The 20,834-nt window shown below is 28.0% G+C and overlaps 1 protein-coding gene across 2 annotated transcripts; it reads left to right on the forward strand.

Annotated features, from left to right (window-relative positions):
* The first annotated feature begins 1,442 nt into the window (after positions 1-1,442).
* On the forward strand, positions 1,443-19,607 carry LOC145185613 (uncharacterized). Of its 2 annotated transcripts, none has more exons than XM_090097918.1 (16): positions 1,443-1,580; positions 8,668-8,787; positions 9,362-9,460; positions 10,373-10,464; positions 11,349-11,463; positions 12,005-12,073; positions 12,181-12,227; positions 12,625-12,697; positions 12,790-12,978; positions 13,549-13,690; positions 16,240-16,525; positions 17,042-17,321; positions 17,508-18,055; positions 18,156-18,315; positions 18,444-18,824; positions 18,913-19,607. In XM_090097918.1, exons 1-16 carry the CDS (start codon positions 1,566-1,568, stop codon positions 19,453-19,455), a joined length of 3,159 nt encoding a protein of 1,052 aa, XP_089954044.1. In that variant the 5' UTR covers positions 1,443-1,565; the 3' UTR covers positions 19,456-19,607. The 2 variants fall into 2 exon arrangements, with proteins under 2 accessions (XP_089954044.1, XP_089954043.1); XM_090097917.1 differs by lacking the exon at positions 1,443-1,580 and adding an exon at positions 6,056-6,606.
* The last annotated feature ends 1,227 nt before the right edge of the window (positions 19,608-20,834 follow it).

Consider the following 20,834-nt stretch of genomic DNA (forward strand, 5'->3'; position numbering starts at 1 on the left):
CTACGGTCTTCAAAAAAAAAATCATGACCCAGGTAATTCAATTGAGCCCTTCATTTCCTTTATCAGTAAAATTATACATATTATAAGTCGCGCTTTAAAATCACATGCAGAAACAATTTTTTTAAGTTCAACGCTTCAATTTTCTTACAAACAATTTTGGACTTTCACTTATTGATTGTCGGACACTTTAGATTTTTTCTTCGACTCTGATTGCACTCGGAAAACCAGTATTTTGAACAGTAATGGTGGATCCCGTCGATACAAGCCTTTTAATCCATTTCCGAATGACAATCCGGTGAGGCAGAGTTTGTTCTCATAATAAGTTCAAAACAAACTCAGTGTAGTAACGATAGATTTATTGTCCTGGCTCAGACGCAACACGCACTCTGTTAACCGGTGGATGGCTTCATCGCTACAAAACTTCTACGAACCGAGCAGCTTAATATTACACGTCATTCACCTCTCTGCTTATGCTTGTGTCCCAGCAATTCAAAAAGGAAGTAGCACTCACCCTTTCTCAACACCTCGTATTTTATTACGCAGCGTTAATTTAGGCTCCGGGAGCTTATTTAAAAATAGCATCATGAATTTAATGGGTACAAGCTAAAATGGAAAGGCTTATTAGAAGGTGTGGTGGCTAACTAGATAGTTTACAGTAATTATTTAACTATGCCATTATTTAACAATATTATTCAGTATAAATACAAATATTTCATTACAAATACAAGTATTTGTAATTAAATATTTGTATTTATACTGAACAATATTTATATTATGATATATCTGTACACTTCTGATGTAGATAGAGGAGTTTATCGAGCTATTTATAAATACATCTCATTTTGTAATAAATAGAAATTTCTGGATGATTGTAAAATGAGAAAAAGCAAAATTGTACTCTTCCGGTTTTCAACTTTCGTTCAGAAAAAAAGAGTCTTAATAGAGTCTTAGTGGTTTATTGTTTCTTTGATTTCAAAACACCTTAAAACGCGTAAACAAAAAAGCAGAAATAACCGCAGCGCAGGACCTCTATGTTAGGTAACGTTTTAGTACGAAAATAAAATGTGTTTTTTAAAGTGCAAAAAATATTCGGACGAGTCTTTGTCCAAATGTTGTTGTTTTTCTTGTTAAATAGTTGTTGTTATTTTTTTTAATTTTTAGATCGTAGCTCGTTTATTCATTTTAGAGATAATAGCCGGCAGCCGGTGCAAGCGTCACACCTTCGGTCCGCCTACATTTAAGTTTATTTCTTTAAGATACAAATTGACATTTTTTTTTAGATTTTCCATCATATTGATAACTTTTATAAAAAGTGAAAAACATGAGTAAAAAGAACTCGTGAACAATATGAAAGATGTTTCGTTTGATAGCAAATTTTGAATGATTTATTCAGTGCGGGTTGTCTCCAATTTGTAAGGAATATTTTATTCGATTTTAGATTTCTTTGATGAGTTTCTACTTTGAAATTATTAATGCAATTTACTAAACATCAAAAACAATTTATAAAAGCTGATAAAACTGCTGAAGAAAAAGCATGAGAAACATTTAAAAGAAGCCAAACTGTCATGAGCTCCAGTTTGGTATGAAGCAATTAAACTTTACGCATTTTTTTTTTTTTTTTTTTTTGTTACGCCAAGAAAAAAAAGAGGTTTTCTGCTCCCTTTTTCATTTTATTTAATTTTATGTATTTGTTTCGAGTAATTTAATGTAATCCCATTGGATGAGCTTTAAATGACCGTGATTTATGAAAATCCGATGAGTTCTAATTTGAGTTCAAAATGAGTTCTAAAATAAAAAATCTAACAACAACTATTTTGTCTTATTTGTTCCCGCATATTGCACGTGATTGGAAGCCGAAAAAACACTTGAAATTATTTCTTAACGCAAATCATCAATATATGTATTAGATCAATAATATATAACACATAATAAGCTTCAATGAATTTGAAAATACTCACAGTATTATAAAGCAATCAATAGTTGTTAACATTTCTTGATAAAATATTTCACCATTCTTCTGCTTAGAACGCCTATTTTTTTTCCATTTTTATAACAAATTTTTGACAATCGCTGTGCATTTGAAGGTATAACTTCCTGGGAGCGAAGCTTAATATATATATATATATATATATATGAGAAATTACCACATTTTTTGAAAAAAGTTGTCTTGATTTGTTGTAACCAGTTTGACTATCAAGACCTTCGCCCAAATAATGGTCTCTACCGCTTACGCCTATTTCATCGCTTGTCCGATAGGAGTGGTGCTGCACGCAATAGGATTCGTAACATTTATAAAACTTAGAAAATCCAACATGGATTACGCCCAAAGATGGATAATTGTCAATCTTTGTCTTGCTGAATTTTTTGTAAATATATTTCTATTTGTTTCTGGAATACTCGACTTTTTATCAGTTGAGCATCCGTTACTCTTTTTGCTAACGCTAAAAATATTTTTAATAGCGTATCACTTGGCAACCTTGTTGTTGACATTTAACCGATTTTTGCATACTCAACTAAATATCAGATACCCTATCTATTGGACGAAAAAACATACAATCGGGTCTTTAATTGCATTATGGTTAATAAGTATACCGTTTGGTTCTGCAATGGCTTTTTTTTCACATATTGTATTTACGATCATTGATATTACACTGCACGTACTTATCGTTTTGTTTCCTATATACGTATACGGAAATGCACTGTATATGTCTCGAACATTAGGTCAGATAACAAGAAACCATCGGAGTTCATTTTTTAAAGGTTACTTATTATCATCAACGATTGCATTGACTAACATTTTGTTTACTTCCATGCCTCACATTATTCTTGCTGTATGCAAATTCTGGGAAATTCAGATGAGCGAAAATTTTAGTTTTACCTTGGCACTAACAATGGTTGTTGGATTTTGGATGGATGCGTTAATATACGTATTTATTTGTCCATACGTACGCAAAATGTTCAAAAAAATGAAAACTAAAAGTTTTAAGTCAAACAATAAAAAAACACCGTTATTATATATATATGCAAAAAACTAGTACATTAAGTGATAAATATTTGTCTTGAGTTTGTATTTTAGAGACTCAACTTTTTTATTGTTTGTAACTTTATTTATTTTTAATAAGAACTGTTCCTAAATATGGAGATCTCTTTTTTTTCGTTGTGGTGTAAATGACCCTTTCATACGTAAACACATAAACATTACAAATGTATAAGTTTATAATTAAATATGTAAAAATATAAATTTAGAAATATGTAAATGCATAAACAAAAATAAAGTTTACAACAAAAGAATTTAAGTATGTAAATATTTAAATGCATAAATATGTAGACATAAGAATGATAGTGGCGTTGCGAGCATAACTGGCGCATGGGCACAATACCTTTTTGGTGCCGCCAATCCACACCCTCTCCTCCCTCAAAAAATATTTTATAATATGATACTTTTATACAACACAACAAAATTATATAAGATATAAAAAGGAGAACTTTATTAATTGCAGGTTGCAAATTTACAGCAAATAAATATATTCATTACATAAATGTATTTCTTGTTATAAACCAATAAATATATTTCCCATAAATAAATCAATAAAAATTTATTTCCCAGAAATAAACCAATATAAAAAATTGAAATTTTCTGCAAACTCTTGTTGGTCTTAGGAACCATTTGGTACCTCGTAGCGAGAGGCACCCGGGGAGTGATAAACCCGCTCACTCACCTCACAATACCATTGATTAATATATAAATGTATAAACAAATTAATATATAATGATAAAAATGTAAAGTTTTTTTTAAAGAGAACTTTTTTTTGAAAGATTTTTACTTTTTTTTTTACTTTTTTTGTATATTTTAGCTTTTTTGTTGGTACATAAGGTACGTAAGCTTTGAATTTAATTTTAAATATATTAATCTCTTTAATGTCAAAGATTATGTTAAAGCGATTATCTTTCCTTTTTCTATCTCTATTTTTAACACAAACTTACCTCAAATGTTCTTGAACAATAGTTTTAAAAAGAATAAACTGAAGAAAAAATCAAAGTTCCCGATAAATATTCTGAAGAGAAAAAAAAATCGGCAAAAGAACATCTATAGCAGTTATAAATTAATTTTGCAAGGTTGTTCGTTTTTATTTTTATACTTCACTTATGTTTTTATGCCCCATTTGTTCAAAATTCAACACAAAACAACTGAAAAAAAAATTCAGACCAACTAATGTCAAAAAAAAAAGCTTGTTTGCAATAATCACTAAAGCAAAAAAGATTCTAAATCTCAAAGCTTATTTAAATTCGGAAGTTTGTAGGCTGTCGTTCAAGTTGGACAGAATATACTCTGTAAGCATCAGAGTGTAAGGAGTCTCATATGTACGTATGTACCATCAACGATACTACGAAGTTGATATCGAAAAAGTCAGTCCTTTCGAGACCGATGCCAAAAAATCTCGGACAAAATCCGTTCTTCTGATCTTTTTTAGAACTTGATGTAAAGTAGTTGGTGTTTGGGCAAAAAAGTATTTGGTATTTGGACAGATTTTGGCTAATATTTTCATCAACATAAATTATTTTTTAAAAAGTACGATAATTTCCGCTCTAATCGAGAAAAACGATAGTTTTTCGACTAAACAAAATTGCAAAAAAGTTTTAAAAAAATTAGGAGCTACAGGGAATAGAGCCTTCGTGCCGTGACCAAAGTCTGTTGCGTGATAAAGGTTTGGGGCGCAGCGCCCAACGCGATAAAAAGAATGAAAAAACTTGATACCATTTGACTTTTACTTAATTAAAATCACAAATTTTATGTCATTTTGCTGATATCAGTTATATAGTCTAGTTATTACTGTTATTAATATTTAAATACCCTCATAATTAATGACGGTTTATTTTTATTTTTGTTGAACTATTTGTGTTTAAACTTTTGCTTCTCTGAGAAATTTGATCGAACGCAATAAATCATAAAGTTATTGAATTATAACATAACATATTTGACACTTTAATTATTAACGCACCAAAACAAATGCAAAATCAACTTTTAAGAAAAAATCTTTTATTTCTTCTTTAATTTTTGGTGGTGGAGGGGGAGAGGTCGAGGTCCCCTTTGTGCAACACTGGTGGTGAATATTTTGAAGAAAAAAAGAAGTTGAATTCATTGAAAACAAGTTTTCAATCAGTTTTTTACTTTCTTTGTTGAAAAACTGATTAAAGAGAGTTTTTTCTCCGAACGATTCGACTTCATGATATTTTTGGAAATTTAATGCATTTTAAAATAACGCGAAAGGTGATTTTAAAGCGATTATCAATACGGTCTACGCTCAATCCTACAGTTATTGTGTCGGTTTTGAAATCATCTTGTTTTTGCTTAAAACTCAGCTGTTTATGATAAAGATACTTGTGTATACATACCTCTCCATTTCTTTTTTTTTTTTTATTTATTTATTTTTTTTCTCAGTTTTTTATTTTTTGGCTTAAAGAATTTTTGTAATGCCTTTATATAAGGCTCACGAAGCGCAAAATGCAAAAATAATTTCTTTTGTAGACAGAGAAAACATTGGCAGAGTTTTAAGGTATACCATTATCTTTTGTGTGTAATAAAATGATATTGGCTGCATGTGAACGTCTAAACAAATCGAATATAACTTATTTTGTACTCAATTAATAGAATACATTCATACAAATGAATTTATATTTGAAAAAAGAAGTTTTCTGTCACTCAGAACTTAAGAAAGAGTTTCTCTAAATGAAAAATGTATTTTAACACAATCAGCAAAACCTCAAGATGTTGTTGAGAGTAAATGATGACGTTAGTAGATGATGACGTTGAGTAGATGATAACGTTGAGATTGTTTTTTCCATTAACAGCAAATAAAAAACGAATAATAACGAGTAAAGTATAAATTTCTATACCAGTATTTTAGAATAAACCGAATTTTCTAAAGATTACCAATATAAAACTCTTTGTGCGTTCAAAACAGCAAAACTTTATGGTGTGACATACAAAATTTGTTATTTTTAAAAAGTAAGTTCAAACGGATTTAATCAAATAGTATTTTTTGCGCAATGCTTTGAAGGGTTTAACAAAATAATATAATGTATGTAGGTAAATTTTTTTCTGGAATCTTTCAATTTTGTAGGCCAAAATATAAAAATTATTTTAAATTCAATTTTTTCATATGACTGGGAAAATTATTTTTTTGTAAACGGAAAATCAAAACGCTGATGCTCATTAGTGACTTTAAACTTATCATCTCTGTTCCGTAAAATAGATTAAAAAAATCGCGCTAAGAAATCGGTGCTAATTTCTATGTTTTCGATTTAAAATTAGAGAATGTAGACCTATTAAGAATCACATAAATATACTATATCGTTATCAAAACTAGTTTTGGATAAGAACGTCATAAAGAATTACAAAATGAAAATGAAGAGTTAAGATTTTCATCATAAGAATCTATATTTAAATGTTAACATCTTACAAAAATGCTGAACGGTGAAGTTGCAGATCGAATCAGTGATTTGACTGAATCTTTAAACAGAACTACCGAGATTCTTTCAACTGCAGATCGAATGATGGATCATTACAGAAATTTAAACAGAGAGCAAGAGTTTGAAATTGCTAGGGTAATTTATTTTATGTATAGCAGCTATGTTAACTTAATAATTTTAAAGTACATAAGATAACTTTATATTCTAGTGCCATAAGATTGAATATGGTGGGTGAAGCTAAAGCTTGCCACTTTTAGCATGGCAGAAAAACATTTCTCTGCAATTGATATTTGACATACGTGTTTTATAATTCAAAGATATCAGTTGTAAAGTAATAAGTTCCTTATTTAGTTCCATTAAATTATTTTTTAAAATATGAGTTTTAACAATTGATTAATGAAAAATATAGCTGAAAATGTCATTTGAATTTTGTTCTTATCAAAGCTATTTTTGTTGTAAGACAATTTTCTTTTTATCTTTTACAGATTTTAAAATTTCTTCCGTGTACCAAATTTGGAAATTTTTTTGGGGGTTTAAATTGATCCAGGATTATACATTAGGAGAGTGTATATATAAAATTTGGTGGAGAAAATTCATTTCTTAAAAGAAATCTTCTTTGTATATGTTTTCTACTAAAAAGAATCTATAAAAAAAATAATCCTAAATTTATTTGGAAAAATTGGTCAATAAGAGAAAATTATTTTAAAAAAGATGCCTCCTCAGCAAGGTGATTTTTTTTACCTTCAGCAAAACTCTTAGTTGGTGTGGCACAAAACAATGAAAATAAAGATAAAACAATGAACATGGAAATAGAAGCTTTACTTTTCAGATTTTGCTCAATCATTGTGAAATGTTGACTTGATTTGTTTATAAGAGTAGCTTTGTTATAATCACAAGTAACAACTTTATACCAATAAAATTTAGTTTTATTTGAAGTACTTAACATTGCTATAAAATTGAAAAAGATAAAAATTTTGAATTACTTGATTTATTACCTTTCATATAACAAGCTTAATGCCCTTCAGTTTTATATAATAAGCTTAATGCCCTTCAGATTTTATGATGTCAGAAAGTGAAGCTTTCTGAAATTGTAAAAGATAAAGGAAATTCATTATTCAAAGCTAATAATTTGTCTTTATCATCTGTGAGTACTTTTAGTTTTTCAAGATAATTTCATTTTCATAATTTTGCTTAAGTAGCAAACAATGATTGATTTGATACAAACAATGATTGATTTGATACAAACAATGATTGATTTGATACAAACAATGATTGATTTGATAGGTGTTCCTACGTATTAAATTTTTTTGTTTTCTTAGAGCATTTGTTTAGTTCCAAAGAAAGTCTGCTATTGATAACAAATAGACAAATTTACAACATCTAGTCTAAATACAAAGTTTAAAACTATTTAAATGCCAAAGCTGTAATTATATGGAGGTTAAACAAATTTAAATGTTGTTGTATGCATGTAGCAAATTGTTTTATTACTTTAACACTTTAAGAAGTATTAAAGACATAGATATTAAATTTAGTACAAAAACAATAATGTATGTAACTTTTAAAACAAAAGTCTTTTTTTGAATATAAAATTTGATATGTATGTATGTATGTATGTATGTATGTATGTATGTATGTATGTATGTATGTATGTATGTATGTATGCATGTATGTATGTACGCATGTATATATATTTAAATTTAACTTGGTTTTGCAATACCACATTTTAAAACTAATTTAAACTCATTAATATATTATTTATACAAAATAGAAAAAGAAGAAGCATAAAAAATATTTTAATTAGGTTTTATAAAACCTTGCTTCTCATACCATTTAATGACATTACAAACTCCTCCATCTTGGAAACTCCAAGTTGACCTGCATTTTGACATAGAAATGAAACTGTTAAAACTTCTTATATAATGAGTTCCTGTTTCTTCTGCAACCCTTTTTTTTTCTCCATCCCATTCTGCAATTTAAAAATTTGTAGTTTAATCATTGGTTCAATGTTAATAAAATAAAGCAAATGATATTTTTACTTGGTAAAGTATTACAAAGTAAAAGCCACAAATATCAAAGTTGCATCATTATGAACCTTTTTTTGTTTGTAATCACATTCATTGGTTCTTATTTTATAGTACTTTAAATAAATTATAAGAAAAAAAAATCTTTTTATACTTATTTTTTGTGTGTGTTTAGCTTCAAGAAGATCTTAAGAGCAGAAACAGATCACAGCGGCAGAACCACGAAGACTATGAAAGTGATCATTTTAAAATCAAAAAGACCTCACAAAAAGAAGTCAAGAAACAAAAAGTATATGTAAGAGATTACTTTATCAAAATTTTTAAAAAGATATCCAGAGATATGTGACCGAGAGATATGAGACCGAGAGATATGAGACCGAAAGATATGTGACCGAAAGATATGTGATCGAGAGATATGTTACCGAAAGATATATTTGATTAACATATCTTTTTGATAGATTAATTTTGACAAGTTTCATACAGTTATTTAAGACAATTAGTATATCATGATTGTATTCAAAATATACTGCAATTGAATATTTTATTAAATTTTAGAACGATTTAATTTTTTTATCCAGTTTTAAAATATTTTTGACTGTGCAGTTTAATGTTAAAAATATGTAATCTTAAAAGTGTGAATGCATTCTAAATTGAAAGGATGAGTAGAAAAAGGATAATATTTCAAAAAGTTGAAAAATAAAGTCTCTAAGAAGTATGATCTTTTAATCTCTATTTATTTTCTGTCATTTTGGAATATTATCCTTTTTTCCACTAAGATGCTCAATTGATATATAATTATTCTGGTAAAGGAACAAATAATGTCATCATTTCTATTTTTAAATTTAGTTTGATTTTAAATAAATGTTTAGTTAACATCCAGTGAATCATCAGAAGATGAGTTTCAAAACCAACGAGCTAACTCACACAAGAGAAGTTACAGTTCGAAAGTTAAGTTTAAAGACAATGAGGTATCTGCACTTTTTATGTTATTTGTACTTATAGGTTAAAAATAAATTTTTGTTTAAATCTAATCTCAGGTTTTTGAATCAAACTTCATTTTTGAATCAAACTTCATTAAACTATTTTCTGTGGTAAACCGAAATTATCATTTTGTAGTTTGTAATTAAAAATTTTATAAAATTTTGTGGACTTTGATTGTGAAATTTGATAAGAGGTAAAAATGAAATGAATAAGAGAAATGCAAATTTGAAATGAATAAGAATGAAAAGAAATAAATAAAAAATGAAAAGAATAAATACAAACAGCCTGATCATTTTGTTTGTATGTTATTGAAAACCATTTTGAAAAGTCTAAAGTTTTTAAAGTAAGTTTTTCTTTTAATAATCTTAAAATAAAAACACAAAATTTTTTTTTAAGGATTTTAAGTGAGCACTTAAAACCAATGGTGCGTTCAGATGTAACTAACTTTTAAAGATTTGACTGACTTGCCATAATTATATTTAGGGTGTACCATATTGGTGCACTAGTTTACAACAGACTCATTTTCAACTCATTCCAATGATAAATTTCAACTCATTTCAACTCATTTCAACAACATTTCAACTCATTTCAACTCATTCCAATGATAAAACCAACTTTATTTCATCCAACTCATTCTAGGATAGATAAACTAGGTTTATGGTTAGTTGAAAACCCTAACCCTAAACTTAAGAGTTGAAACTTAAAATTATACAAGTTGGTTGTTAACTAATACTGATTTTATTGGTTGAAGACTAAAAGTTTAAAGATCAGTTCTAGCAAAAGTTATTCTTAAAATGGTTTATCCATAAATTTGTTAATCAGTTTAGTCTTAATATTTTTGGTCAGCCATAATACACAGAACAAATGTGTTAATATTTTTTTAATTATTTTATTTTAAGAGTGACATCTTTGAAACAACCCTTAATGACTTGAATAAAAGACAAGAGCACCTGGAAAAAGAGTTGAGAAAAGAACGACAGAGAAGAGTAGAGTAAGTTGATTTCTCGATCTAATTCAAACACAAGAATGCTAAGGAACATAGGAATCGGGCAATTTTAGTTATTTTTTTTTACTAAAAATAAAATAAGTTTTTTTACTACATTTAAAGCTCAATTTGTTTCAATGACTTGGGGATGACATGTCTTGAAAAGCTGTTTTACAAGGTCAAGGTCTTTTTTCTTAAAATACAGCTTGATCTCACTGTGGAAGTTTTATCTTCACTCATCACAAGGTCGCATGGAGCTAAAATAGGTTTTTAAATTAAGCAGCAGGTAACGAAAGTTTCCTTCAAATTTTCATAGAAGATTTTGATACACTGCATATATACCAAATATGAATTTGTTTATCTAATTGCAGAGGAGAAATTACCATTGTCCAAATTTATAACTTATATGATTAAGTGTTTAACCTGCGAGAATCTGGGGAAAAATTGATCTCAGGATGATCAGCATTGTTTTATGATGCTTAATATTTTTTTTGCTCATAATTTTTTCTGCTCATAATTTTTTCTGGATACATTATGCAGAAAAATATTATGAGCAAAAGGTTATGTTGTAAAAATTGTATTTAACTAAATTTTTACGACACCATTTTTGTAGCAAAACTATTTTATTTGAGGATACTATTATACAAGTTTGAAAAGCTTTTTAAATGTATTGGTTAATCAATTTTATTTTATTTATTTTTATTTTAATTTTAGAGTATTTTAAAATTTGTCGTTAAAAATTGTTTTTAGAAGGTTGTAACTCATTATTTTTCTTAAAAAAAAACTTGTTCTTTGTTTGAATTTATCATAATTGATCATAATTTATCATAATTTACATTTTTGTAAATTCCTTTGTATTCTATGTAGTTTTAAATGCAAACCTTTTTTAGCGACATGGAGCAACTTGATCAGCTCGTTTCTATTAAAAAGGAGTTGACATCCACCAGAAGAAAAGATGAAACTGATGACATCTTGAATGTCAGATTGACAGAAATACAAAGACAAGTAATGTTCTTTAACCAAGTTTTAAAGTATCTTTTAAAAAAGTGGCATAATCAGCATAATTATTTGATTTAACCTCTAACAGTACTCAGCCAAATTAAAAAATTTTATACTTGTATAAAAACGAAAGCGTTTTGTTCATCCACTTAAACCAAAATATTCTATATGTAATACTCCAAAACCTATATTAGTTTCCCACTAAAAGTTTTAAATCTTGTTTAAAGCAGGAAGAAAACCAGTTTTATAAAGTTTTTCAAATGTGTAACAAAACTACAAAGGTAGCATGAGAAGATGTGAATATTGAATGAATGAGAATCTCTTAATCATTCAGTTAAATAACATCAATTTATGTCATCCATGCTAATGTGTTTTCTATAATCGATGCTAGCATACCCTTTAAAAATGCAGTACATCATGTACCTACTATAATTAAACGCTTTCATTAATTTCTTTTTTATAAATAAAATATTATCTTAGATTTAATCTAAAAATACAATCAAACAATTTTTTATTCATTTTGTATTTGGTTTTTGTTTATTTTTAGTTAGAAGATGAACACTGGGAGTGGAAAAAACAGCAGCAGGGAATCTCAGCTGAAGTGAAGGCAATTAAGGTAATAAGTTAAAATGTTATAAAAGTTGCACATAAATAGTATATTTAATTGACTTATTGCATGAGGTATTTTCTTTTTACATGCTTTGTAAAAATTCTTATGTTTAGGAGATCATCAAAGAATCTGTGACTCCAAGATCAATAGAGCCATCCAGGTTCAATCTTTTTTTCTTTTTTTTTTTTTACAAGAAATGATCTTTCTTATTGAAGTTAGCAATAAAAGTCTTTAAAATTGAGTAAAATGCTTAATAAATAAAAGTTCAAATAGTTAAAGCAAAGAAAGTAATGCTCTGGTTTAAAACTCATATTTAGAAAGAACAACATTTGATAATCACAATATTTCTTGTAACTAAAAACTTAAAATGATACCTACATTGTTGGAATCAAACAAATAACAGGAAACAGAATTTTTAAGTGATTTTTAAATCTAAACTTGTTTTCTACAATTTAAACTTAAATTTATTTATTTTTATACTGAAGCATATTTCAAAACTAAATCAGTTTCAAAAATAATTTTTACTTAGGTTGAATTTTATTATCTTTTGTTTTTAGTAAAGCAAATCACAGTGAATCAGATGAGACAATTTTGAGTTACAAAAAAAAAATTGAAAAAGGGAAAGAAATTGTAAGTAATATTTTGTTATTTTGTTCTTCGGTTTTTGTTTTTCAATTTTTGTTTTAAATTTTTAAAGATATTTTTTCTGTTCTTTTGTTTAGATTAAAAAGCTGAAAGATGAATTACACATAAAAAATCGTGAAAATCATGTTTTTGAAACTACAGTTGACGAGATTCATGCTGTTGGGCAGATGAAATCCAACCAGCTGCGATTACTAGAAGAACAATTGCAGCATGAAAAATCTTCAAAATCCAAAATACTCGATGAATTAGAAAAGTTAAAACTAGAGGTGTTAAATTTATATTTTTATCAATATTAATGTAATATTATAGATATTTTGTTAATAATTATAATTATTTTAATTGTTAATTATAATTATTATTATTATAAAATTATTATTATTGTAAATATTATTTATTATTATTATTATAAAATATATAATTATAATTATTAATAACTATATAATTTTATATTATACAATATAATTTTAATTTATTAATATTATTCTTTTTAAGAAAAAAAAAAAAAATTTCTGTGATATTTTAAGAGCATAAAACTTAGTAAAAGTAGTTTTTAACAAATTTTTAAACTCTAAATAAAATTTTAAATAAACTTTTTAATAAACAAAATTATATAATCAACAGAATCTATCAATATCAGCCTTTTTTTTAAGATGATTAGGCTTTCGACCTTAAATGCTTCAAAATTGGTACAATATTATCAAATCATTTTTTAAGAATTTCTCAAGTTTGATGAGAAGAATAATTAAAAACTATTTATTGTTTTGATTTGTGCACTTTTAGCTTTATAAGAATTTTAATTTACACTTTAGCTTTATAAGAATTTTAATTGTTTTTAGCTAGCAGCTTCTGAAAAACAGCGAACAGAGTTGCTGATTGATTTGTCTACAACGAAAAACGAAACTCAGTTCTGTAAGCGGAATTATGAGGAAGAATTTGCAGATTTAAAACTGCTGCTGGATAAAAATAACAAGAGCAAACGTATTTTTTTTTTGTTGTTGTTAAGATTAAAAGTTGTTGTTTAACTAAGTCTGATAATAAGACTAAAAAATGTTATTAAGTTTATTGCAAATGATAATTGGTAGTCTCATTATCTCTTCAAGATTCTTTATCTCCCATGATTATATTTTTCCAGATTTTGTCTTGAAATAAATCTGTCACTTCAACAAGATGATGCTATTATAGTGTCTGATTTAGTTGGTTTTAGTACCAATTGAAGTCTCTAGTGCAAAAAACAAGTTTACTATTTTTTTGTCACCTAATATCTGTTTTCTATACTATTGTTTGGACTAATAGTTAAAGAAGTAACAAAGTTTTAAAAAACATGAGATGTTCTTTCAAAAAGTAAAAAAGTTTCTTAAATTAAAATAATATTTAAAATAAATTTAAACATGAATTTATAAAAATAAATCAAATTTTTGTAATTAGTTTCTACGCGTTTATCTAATAAATTTGATAGATATATATACACCTCTATCTATGCAGAGCTGGAAATCGGTGTCAGTGAAAAAGAAATTCTGCTGTATGAAATTCTCAGCAAGCCTATTAAAATCAAACTATACAATTTTTTGACTGTAAGCCACGAGCATTTTTGAGATTTTTTTGTGCATTTTAGCACAAAAAAAATCTCAAACTTAACAAATCATCACGAAATGTGGATGCTTGCTGATGTTCCTTCCACCACAAAGATCATCATGACATCAACAAAAAGCTTTCAGAATTTTAACTGCATGTTGCACACATGCAATAAATGCCCTCATCCATCAACTTCAAAAAGTATCTAAAAGATAGTTGTTTTTGTTGATAACACATGAATAGATACATCAAACAGTTTTTTATCAGAATCCAATCGAGCTATCTGTTGTTAATAGGCTTTCATCAAAATCCAACCAAAGTATTCTCCTTTAATAATCTGTATCACAATACAAAAAGTAAATTCCCTGTCGTCAAGTCATTAAAGCTTGTGTTCTAACGAGTCATTAGAGCACTAGTTCTAATGACTCCATCACAGGCATTTTTCATGTAATGAATTAATACTCATTATATGAAAACTTCGTTTTGCAATAGTTACAGGGTCACTGAGCATAAAAGTATTCAGAGTTGCTGGTGAGGTATTATTGAATCAACAATCAAGTTAATCAAGACCTAACGTCGTTTATCTGTATGGTAGGAATAAGTGGGTTGATTGCATTGATTTATTATCAGAAATGCAAAGTCTTACAGAGTGTACAGTCATCAGCATTAATCAAATTATTCAGCAAGTTTATTGTTTTTTCAGTAAATCTTTTGCAAAAATAACAATTTACCCAAACTTGGAATAAAAAATGAATTAAGTACAAGAAACAAAGGGGGTTTTAACTGCTCTCATGGAACTTTTTTTTCCAAGACAAAGATTTCTGAACCAGATTTAATTTAAATCAAATCTTTTTAAGGTTAGCTAACCATTCTCCCTTTGTTGTAATGAAAAAAATGAATGGTTGTTGAATTGAAGAGTCATGAAAGTCGATTAAGTTGTGTTAGACTAGTAAGCTCACTACAACTGTGTCACATGTCTTAATATGTTTCATAAAACTTATATAGTATTAAGTATTTTAGTAAGTTTAAAGGTAAAATTGCAACCTTTATTTATAATTTTTAATACAAAAGCCCAATTTTATTTTCTTGCTGTTATTTTTAAAAATCTTTTTTTATAAATAAGTTAACCAGAAAAAGTATGTTTTATCCTACCAAAATTTTAAAAGAGTTTTGACATTTTTTAATTCCTTGCCTCTAAAATGGGTGGGTTTTAAATTTCAGCAATTACTGATATTTTTTTTACATAAAATACTTCAAAAGGAGAAAAATGGGCCCAATTCAACGCCATGAATTCAATGCCATGGATGATGACTTTTTATTTGTTAATTTAACATGGAATTACCTATGAAGTTACTTACCGTGGTGTGACGACTTACCGTGGTGTGACCTTACAAAGGCCTATGCTTTAAGAAAGTCCTAATTTAAGAAATGTCAAATTTCTTATACATAAAATAAATATTTAGAGAAAAAAATTTAGTTATTTTATCTCACTAGATATCTAGTTAAAACAACAGAGTTATTTTCCGCAAATGTTTCTATTATATATACAAAATTTGTCATTTCTTAAATTAGGACTTTCTTATAGCATAGGACTTTGTTAGGTCACACCACGATACCTCTTGGTTAATGTTTTTTAAAATTTAAAGAGAAACAAAATGGCGCCTCAGTTGAAGAAAGTTGAAATTTGCATTTTGGTTATTAGTAACTTAGAATAATTTTTTTTAGTCCAGTTGGTTTTAATTACAGCAAAATTATATCAATTATTATATTATGCCAATCTTTTATTTAACACATTAAATTCAATTTACAAATATATTTAAGATATTTATTTACAAATATATTTAAGATATTTATTTACAAATATATTTAACATATTTATTTACAAATATATTTAACATATTTATTTACAAATATATTTAACATATTTATTTACAAATATTTTTTTGCTTTTCTAGAAAAATGTTTGTCTCACATTGAAAAACTTGAAATTGAATTAAACAACAGGGAATTGCTACTGCAAAGGAGAAACCATCAGCTAAATGATCTTACAGACAGAATAAATAATCTTGAGAAAGAAAAGCAAGATCTGCAGATGAGATCTCAAGAGTCTCAGAGTCATATTGACCTACAAAAAGATCTTGAATTGACCAAATCAAAATTATTAAACACACAACGCAGTTGCCGAGATTTGATAAAAGCAAAAAAAGATTTGAAAGAAAAAGCCATTTCTACAATAAAGGAGTAAGAGTTGTTTAATTGAGAAGAACCTGGCCTGGCTTGGTAGATCTCATTTTTCTGAGATCTTGCTGTTGTTAAGAAAATCACCTAAATTAGTTTTTATATGATTTGTGAGCTACCCATCATTTTGCTGAAATTTTATTCAGCTTTTTTTTTCTTCTTTCTTTTTTATAACAAATTAAAGATTTTATTCTCTGAATGCAGTTTTTTTTTAATGCAATTTTTCCATAAATCGCACTAAAAAAAGTTAAGAAACTTTTTCTAGTGTGATTTTTATGTCAAATTTGGTTTTTATGTTATTTAATAAAATGTTATTTTTCAAACAAACCAAATTTAAATGCTATCTCTCAAGATGTTTTAATCGTCTCAGTAAATCACTGACTTCACTGACCCAATTTGTGTCATACAAACAGCCACAAAGTGTTGTCACAAATTTCTTGTTAAATTGTTGTGGAGAAAACGTTTATTGTTTTGTTACAAACGTTATATTTTCATTTCTTTCGATTTATTTCATTGCAGTTTACGTCGAAAGTGTTCTGAATTAGAAAACCACGCCAATGAACTTTTGGAAGCCAATAAGCAAAAAAGTATTGAAATTTCAAAGAGAGAAGATTCGCAGTCAAAAGATGGCGAATTAAATATTTCGAAGATGAAGAAAGAAATGCTGAAAGTTGAATCTCTTCAAATGCGGATCGAAGATTATCGTCTTAAAGTTGAATCGCTGACTTCAGAAAAAGCTTATCTCGAAGAAAATCTTTTGCATGCAAAACAAGATGCAAAATCCGTTATTCATTACAAGGTAATTTTACAGACTCAGGACAAAAAAAATTCTTCAGAAATCCCATAGAGTTTCTATAGACTTTTAAGGTTCTAAAGTAGGCTCATAGAACTTTTAAACATAGAACTTTTTGTCAGAGTGTGCATTGACTTGGAAAGACATTCGATTTAAAATGCCCATCGAAACATGTTTTAAATTTCTTTTTAGAAAGAAATTGAGAAGCTCCACGAATTAACTTCCACTCTGAAGGCTGAAGTTTCAAACGAGAAGCAAAAGAGAAAAGAGTTAAAAAATCTGCTGCAAGAAAGTTACGAAGTTGCCGTGTCAAAAAGAAAGGAGACGTCGTCGCTTTTGCAGCACGTGCAAGATGAAAAATCTTCCCACGCCGAGTTGGTGGAAAAACTAAAGAAAGATCATGTTCACGAAATGAATGAGATTATCAAGAACGAAGAAGAGAAACTGAAAACGATCGAAACTTTATACACCAAGTTAGAAGAGAAGTTTAAAACTAACGAAGAAAAATACGAAGAGAAAGAAAACGGATGGCGGGTATTAGAGACAGAGTATCAATTGCTTCTTGAAGAAAAAGACAAAAAACTGCGTGTGATGGACGAAAATAACAGGTTACTTCTTGAAGAAAAAGAGCAGAAAACACGCATATCTGAAGAAGAGAATAGATTGCTTCTTGATGAAAAAGTCAAAGAGCTGCTCAAAATTAAAGAAGAGTATTTTCTCCTTAATGAGAAAGTGCACATGTATTTTAATTTTTTTAACTTTGAGTTGGTATACTATCTATTAGTTATTTTAAAATTTTCGCTCATAACTTTGTTTCTTATTTAAAATTTCGTTTATTAGCTTAGGAGAGGAAAATTTGCGAGTCCGTAAAAGATATCAATTAATGAAGAAAGACCTTGTAGGAAAATTAAACACGGCATTAGCCATCCAATCAAAACCAGCGCTGCATGTTGATCAACCTTCTGAATGGAACGAAGAACGCTTTAAGTTGTTACTAAAGGTCCATATATTATTTTGATTTTTTTTTTTTTCCTTCTTTATAGTCGTAAGTTACATTTGAATTTTAAAGCTTAAGTTTTACAGTTATGGCCAACTTAGTGTCTATTTAAGTTGTGATTTTCTTTTTAGTCTGTACTTAATGTTCTCAGTCGAGATGTTGAAAATATTCACAATCTTTTGACAGAAGAAGAAGATCAAAATCTACCTGCAAGAGAAATACCTGCTGGGATACACGACGAATGTAAAGACAGAGTCGAGCGTTTTCAAGACCATTTGCATACTTGTCACTCGATCGCAAAGTCACTAAAACAACGTTATCACCAACAAAAAACACTTATTCAAAGAGCTCGCTTAAAAATTAAATCACTAATGGGAGAATTGGAAAACTCGCGTTCACAGCTCAAGGTTGAAGTTAATAATTACGAAAAGAAATGCCTTGAGGTGGAGAAAGAGCGAGAAAACGACAAAGTTGTACTGGAAGAATATAAGAAAAAAGTTCAAATACTGCAGGTATTTACAGTTATCTTTTTTTTTTTTTGAATATCTAAATATATGCATGGATTTTTTAAAATTACGATTTTTAATTTTTTTTTAATAGTCTCGCGTTAAAGGATTATCAAGCCACCTTGAAAAATGTACTCGAGCGCTACACGGAAGCATTGCTATGGCGAGTGATCAAAAATTTGTCATTGACGAGATCGATCAGCTTAAAAACGAGCATAGAGAATACCAAGAACTAGACGAGCGCTTCTACAAAAGCGAAGAGCAAAGGGAGGTTATAAGCGAACAGTTAAATGAAGCGAAAAACTCCCTTACCCAAATAAAACAAAGTTCTCTAGATGCAACGTTATTTTCTAATAAAATGATACAAACTTTTGGCTCTCTTAGTCCGACGCGTAAGCGTAAATTGCTCCCGTTTCATTCCCCAAAGAAGTTTACTGAACCAATCGGTAAAACATTCGCCAAGACAATTTACTCAGAGATTGAATCGACGCCCATCAAAGATTCGGATCTTCTAAATGATACTGAGATGTCACTGTTGGATGGCGCGTTGTTTTTAAACCCCATGTCAATGAATGATGAAGACTTCAACAATTTATTTATTCCAACAAAATCTCCAACAACAAACTCTCGAAAATAAATACATCAAATTATTACGTTTGCAACACATACTCCGAATTATTAATATTTTTAGTTTAATTTTAAATATTTATATTTTTTTGTAAATGTTTTAAAATGTGTTCATAATGTAAATTTAGTAGCTACAAATATTTAATAAAATACGGTCCAAAATTGATAACAATAAAAATTACCCTTCTAATCAGCAATAAAAAATGTGCAAGAAATTATTTAGAATATTTATAATATTTATAATATTCTTTAATGTCCTTAGGTCGTTGTAATATATCATTTGGACTCATCGCCTGGGCTAAAAGTATTTTTATCTTCAAATCGATTAGTGCGCAATATTCTAAATACGTATCTCTACATTACTCTAAATTAGTATACATTATTCTAACTATGCATTATTTTAAATCAGTATCCCTTATTTTAAACTCTGGTTTTACTTGTTTTTAACATTACAAAAAAAAAATTAAAAACCTTTTATTTAAAGCATGTTATGATTCAAGTACCAAATTTAGACAAGTATTCCGTCTGTTGGACTAAATATTTAGATTTTAACCTCGGAAAATGTTAACTTTTTTAAATATCCATATTGCGTCACTTATCCTAGTGTGTCACTTGTCCCACGACAGTTATCTTTTTTTTTTTTACATCGTCACCCTTGTAAAAACCTGTATCTTATTTTTCTGAAGACAAACACCCCGCCCCCCTATCCACCTCTACCCCCTAACTTCTAATTTTAATCCAAAAAAAACAAACATGCTTTTTGACACAAAAGATCTACATGGAAAACTACAAAATGTTTCTCATAAAACTGCAATCAAGGTCAATTTCTCACAAGAAACGGACGAAGGTTTAATAAGTACATCATCACATAAGTATGTCATAAAATAATGTCACTAATATCTAACCGACATACGTCATCAATGCATTATCAACAATCAATATCAGAAAAGTCCAAACTTTGAAACAAACATTTTTGTTATCAAAAATTTATTAAAATCAGTTATTAAGAGTAAATACTGTCTTCATTAAAGTTTATAATTTTTAAAATTTATTTATACACTTTTTACTAATTAAACTTCAAAAAATGAACAAAGCTACTATTCAAACTTGATTATCATTATCACTAATTACATATAGGTACATAATATTTTAAATATAATATGCCTTAATTGACTTTAAATATAACACACCTTAATTGGTTAAAGTTATAATTATGTTTCAGTCTTCAGAATTTTCAAATAATATTCCTTAAAAGTTAAAACGTCTCGTGTCACATCAGCACGAACTTATTCTTTTAGGAAAAATGTTTAGATACTTATTCGTCGACTCTTTAGGCCGGGTGAATAAAAATGAGCAATTGCTTTTACTCAGTAATTGGTCAGCTTTACG

This window comes from Hydra viridissima, unplaced genomic scaffold (genome assembly GCF_058129835.1).
Source record: "Hydra viridissima isolate aposymbiotic clone 2 unplaced genomic scaffold, HvirCarnegie_v1 scaffold_9, whole genome shotgun sequence".
Lineage (NCBI taxonomy): Eukaryota > Metazoa > Cnidaria > Hydrozoa > Anthoathecata > Hydridae > Hydra > Hydra viridissima.

Coding starts and splice junctions, on each gene's coding strand:
- LOC145185613 (XM_090097917.1), top strand. CDS start 6,466: ATGCTGAACGGTGAAGTTGCAGATCGAATCAGTGATTTGACTGAATCT. Junction 18,316..18,443: donor GCTTTAAGTTGTTACTAAAG/GTCCATATATTA, acceptor TTTTCTTTTTAG/TCTGTACTTAATGTTCTCAG. Junction 18,825..18,912: donor AAAAAGTTCAAATACTGCAG/GTATTTACAGTT, acceptor TTTTTTTAATAG/TCTCGCGTTAAAGGATTATC.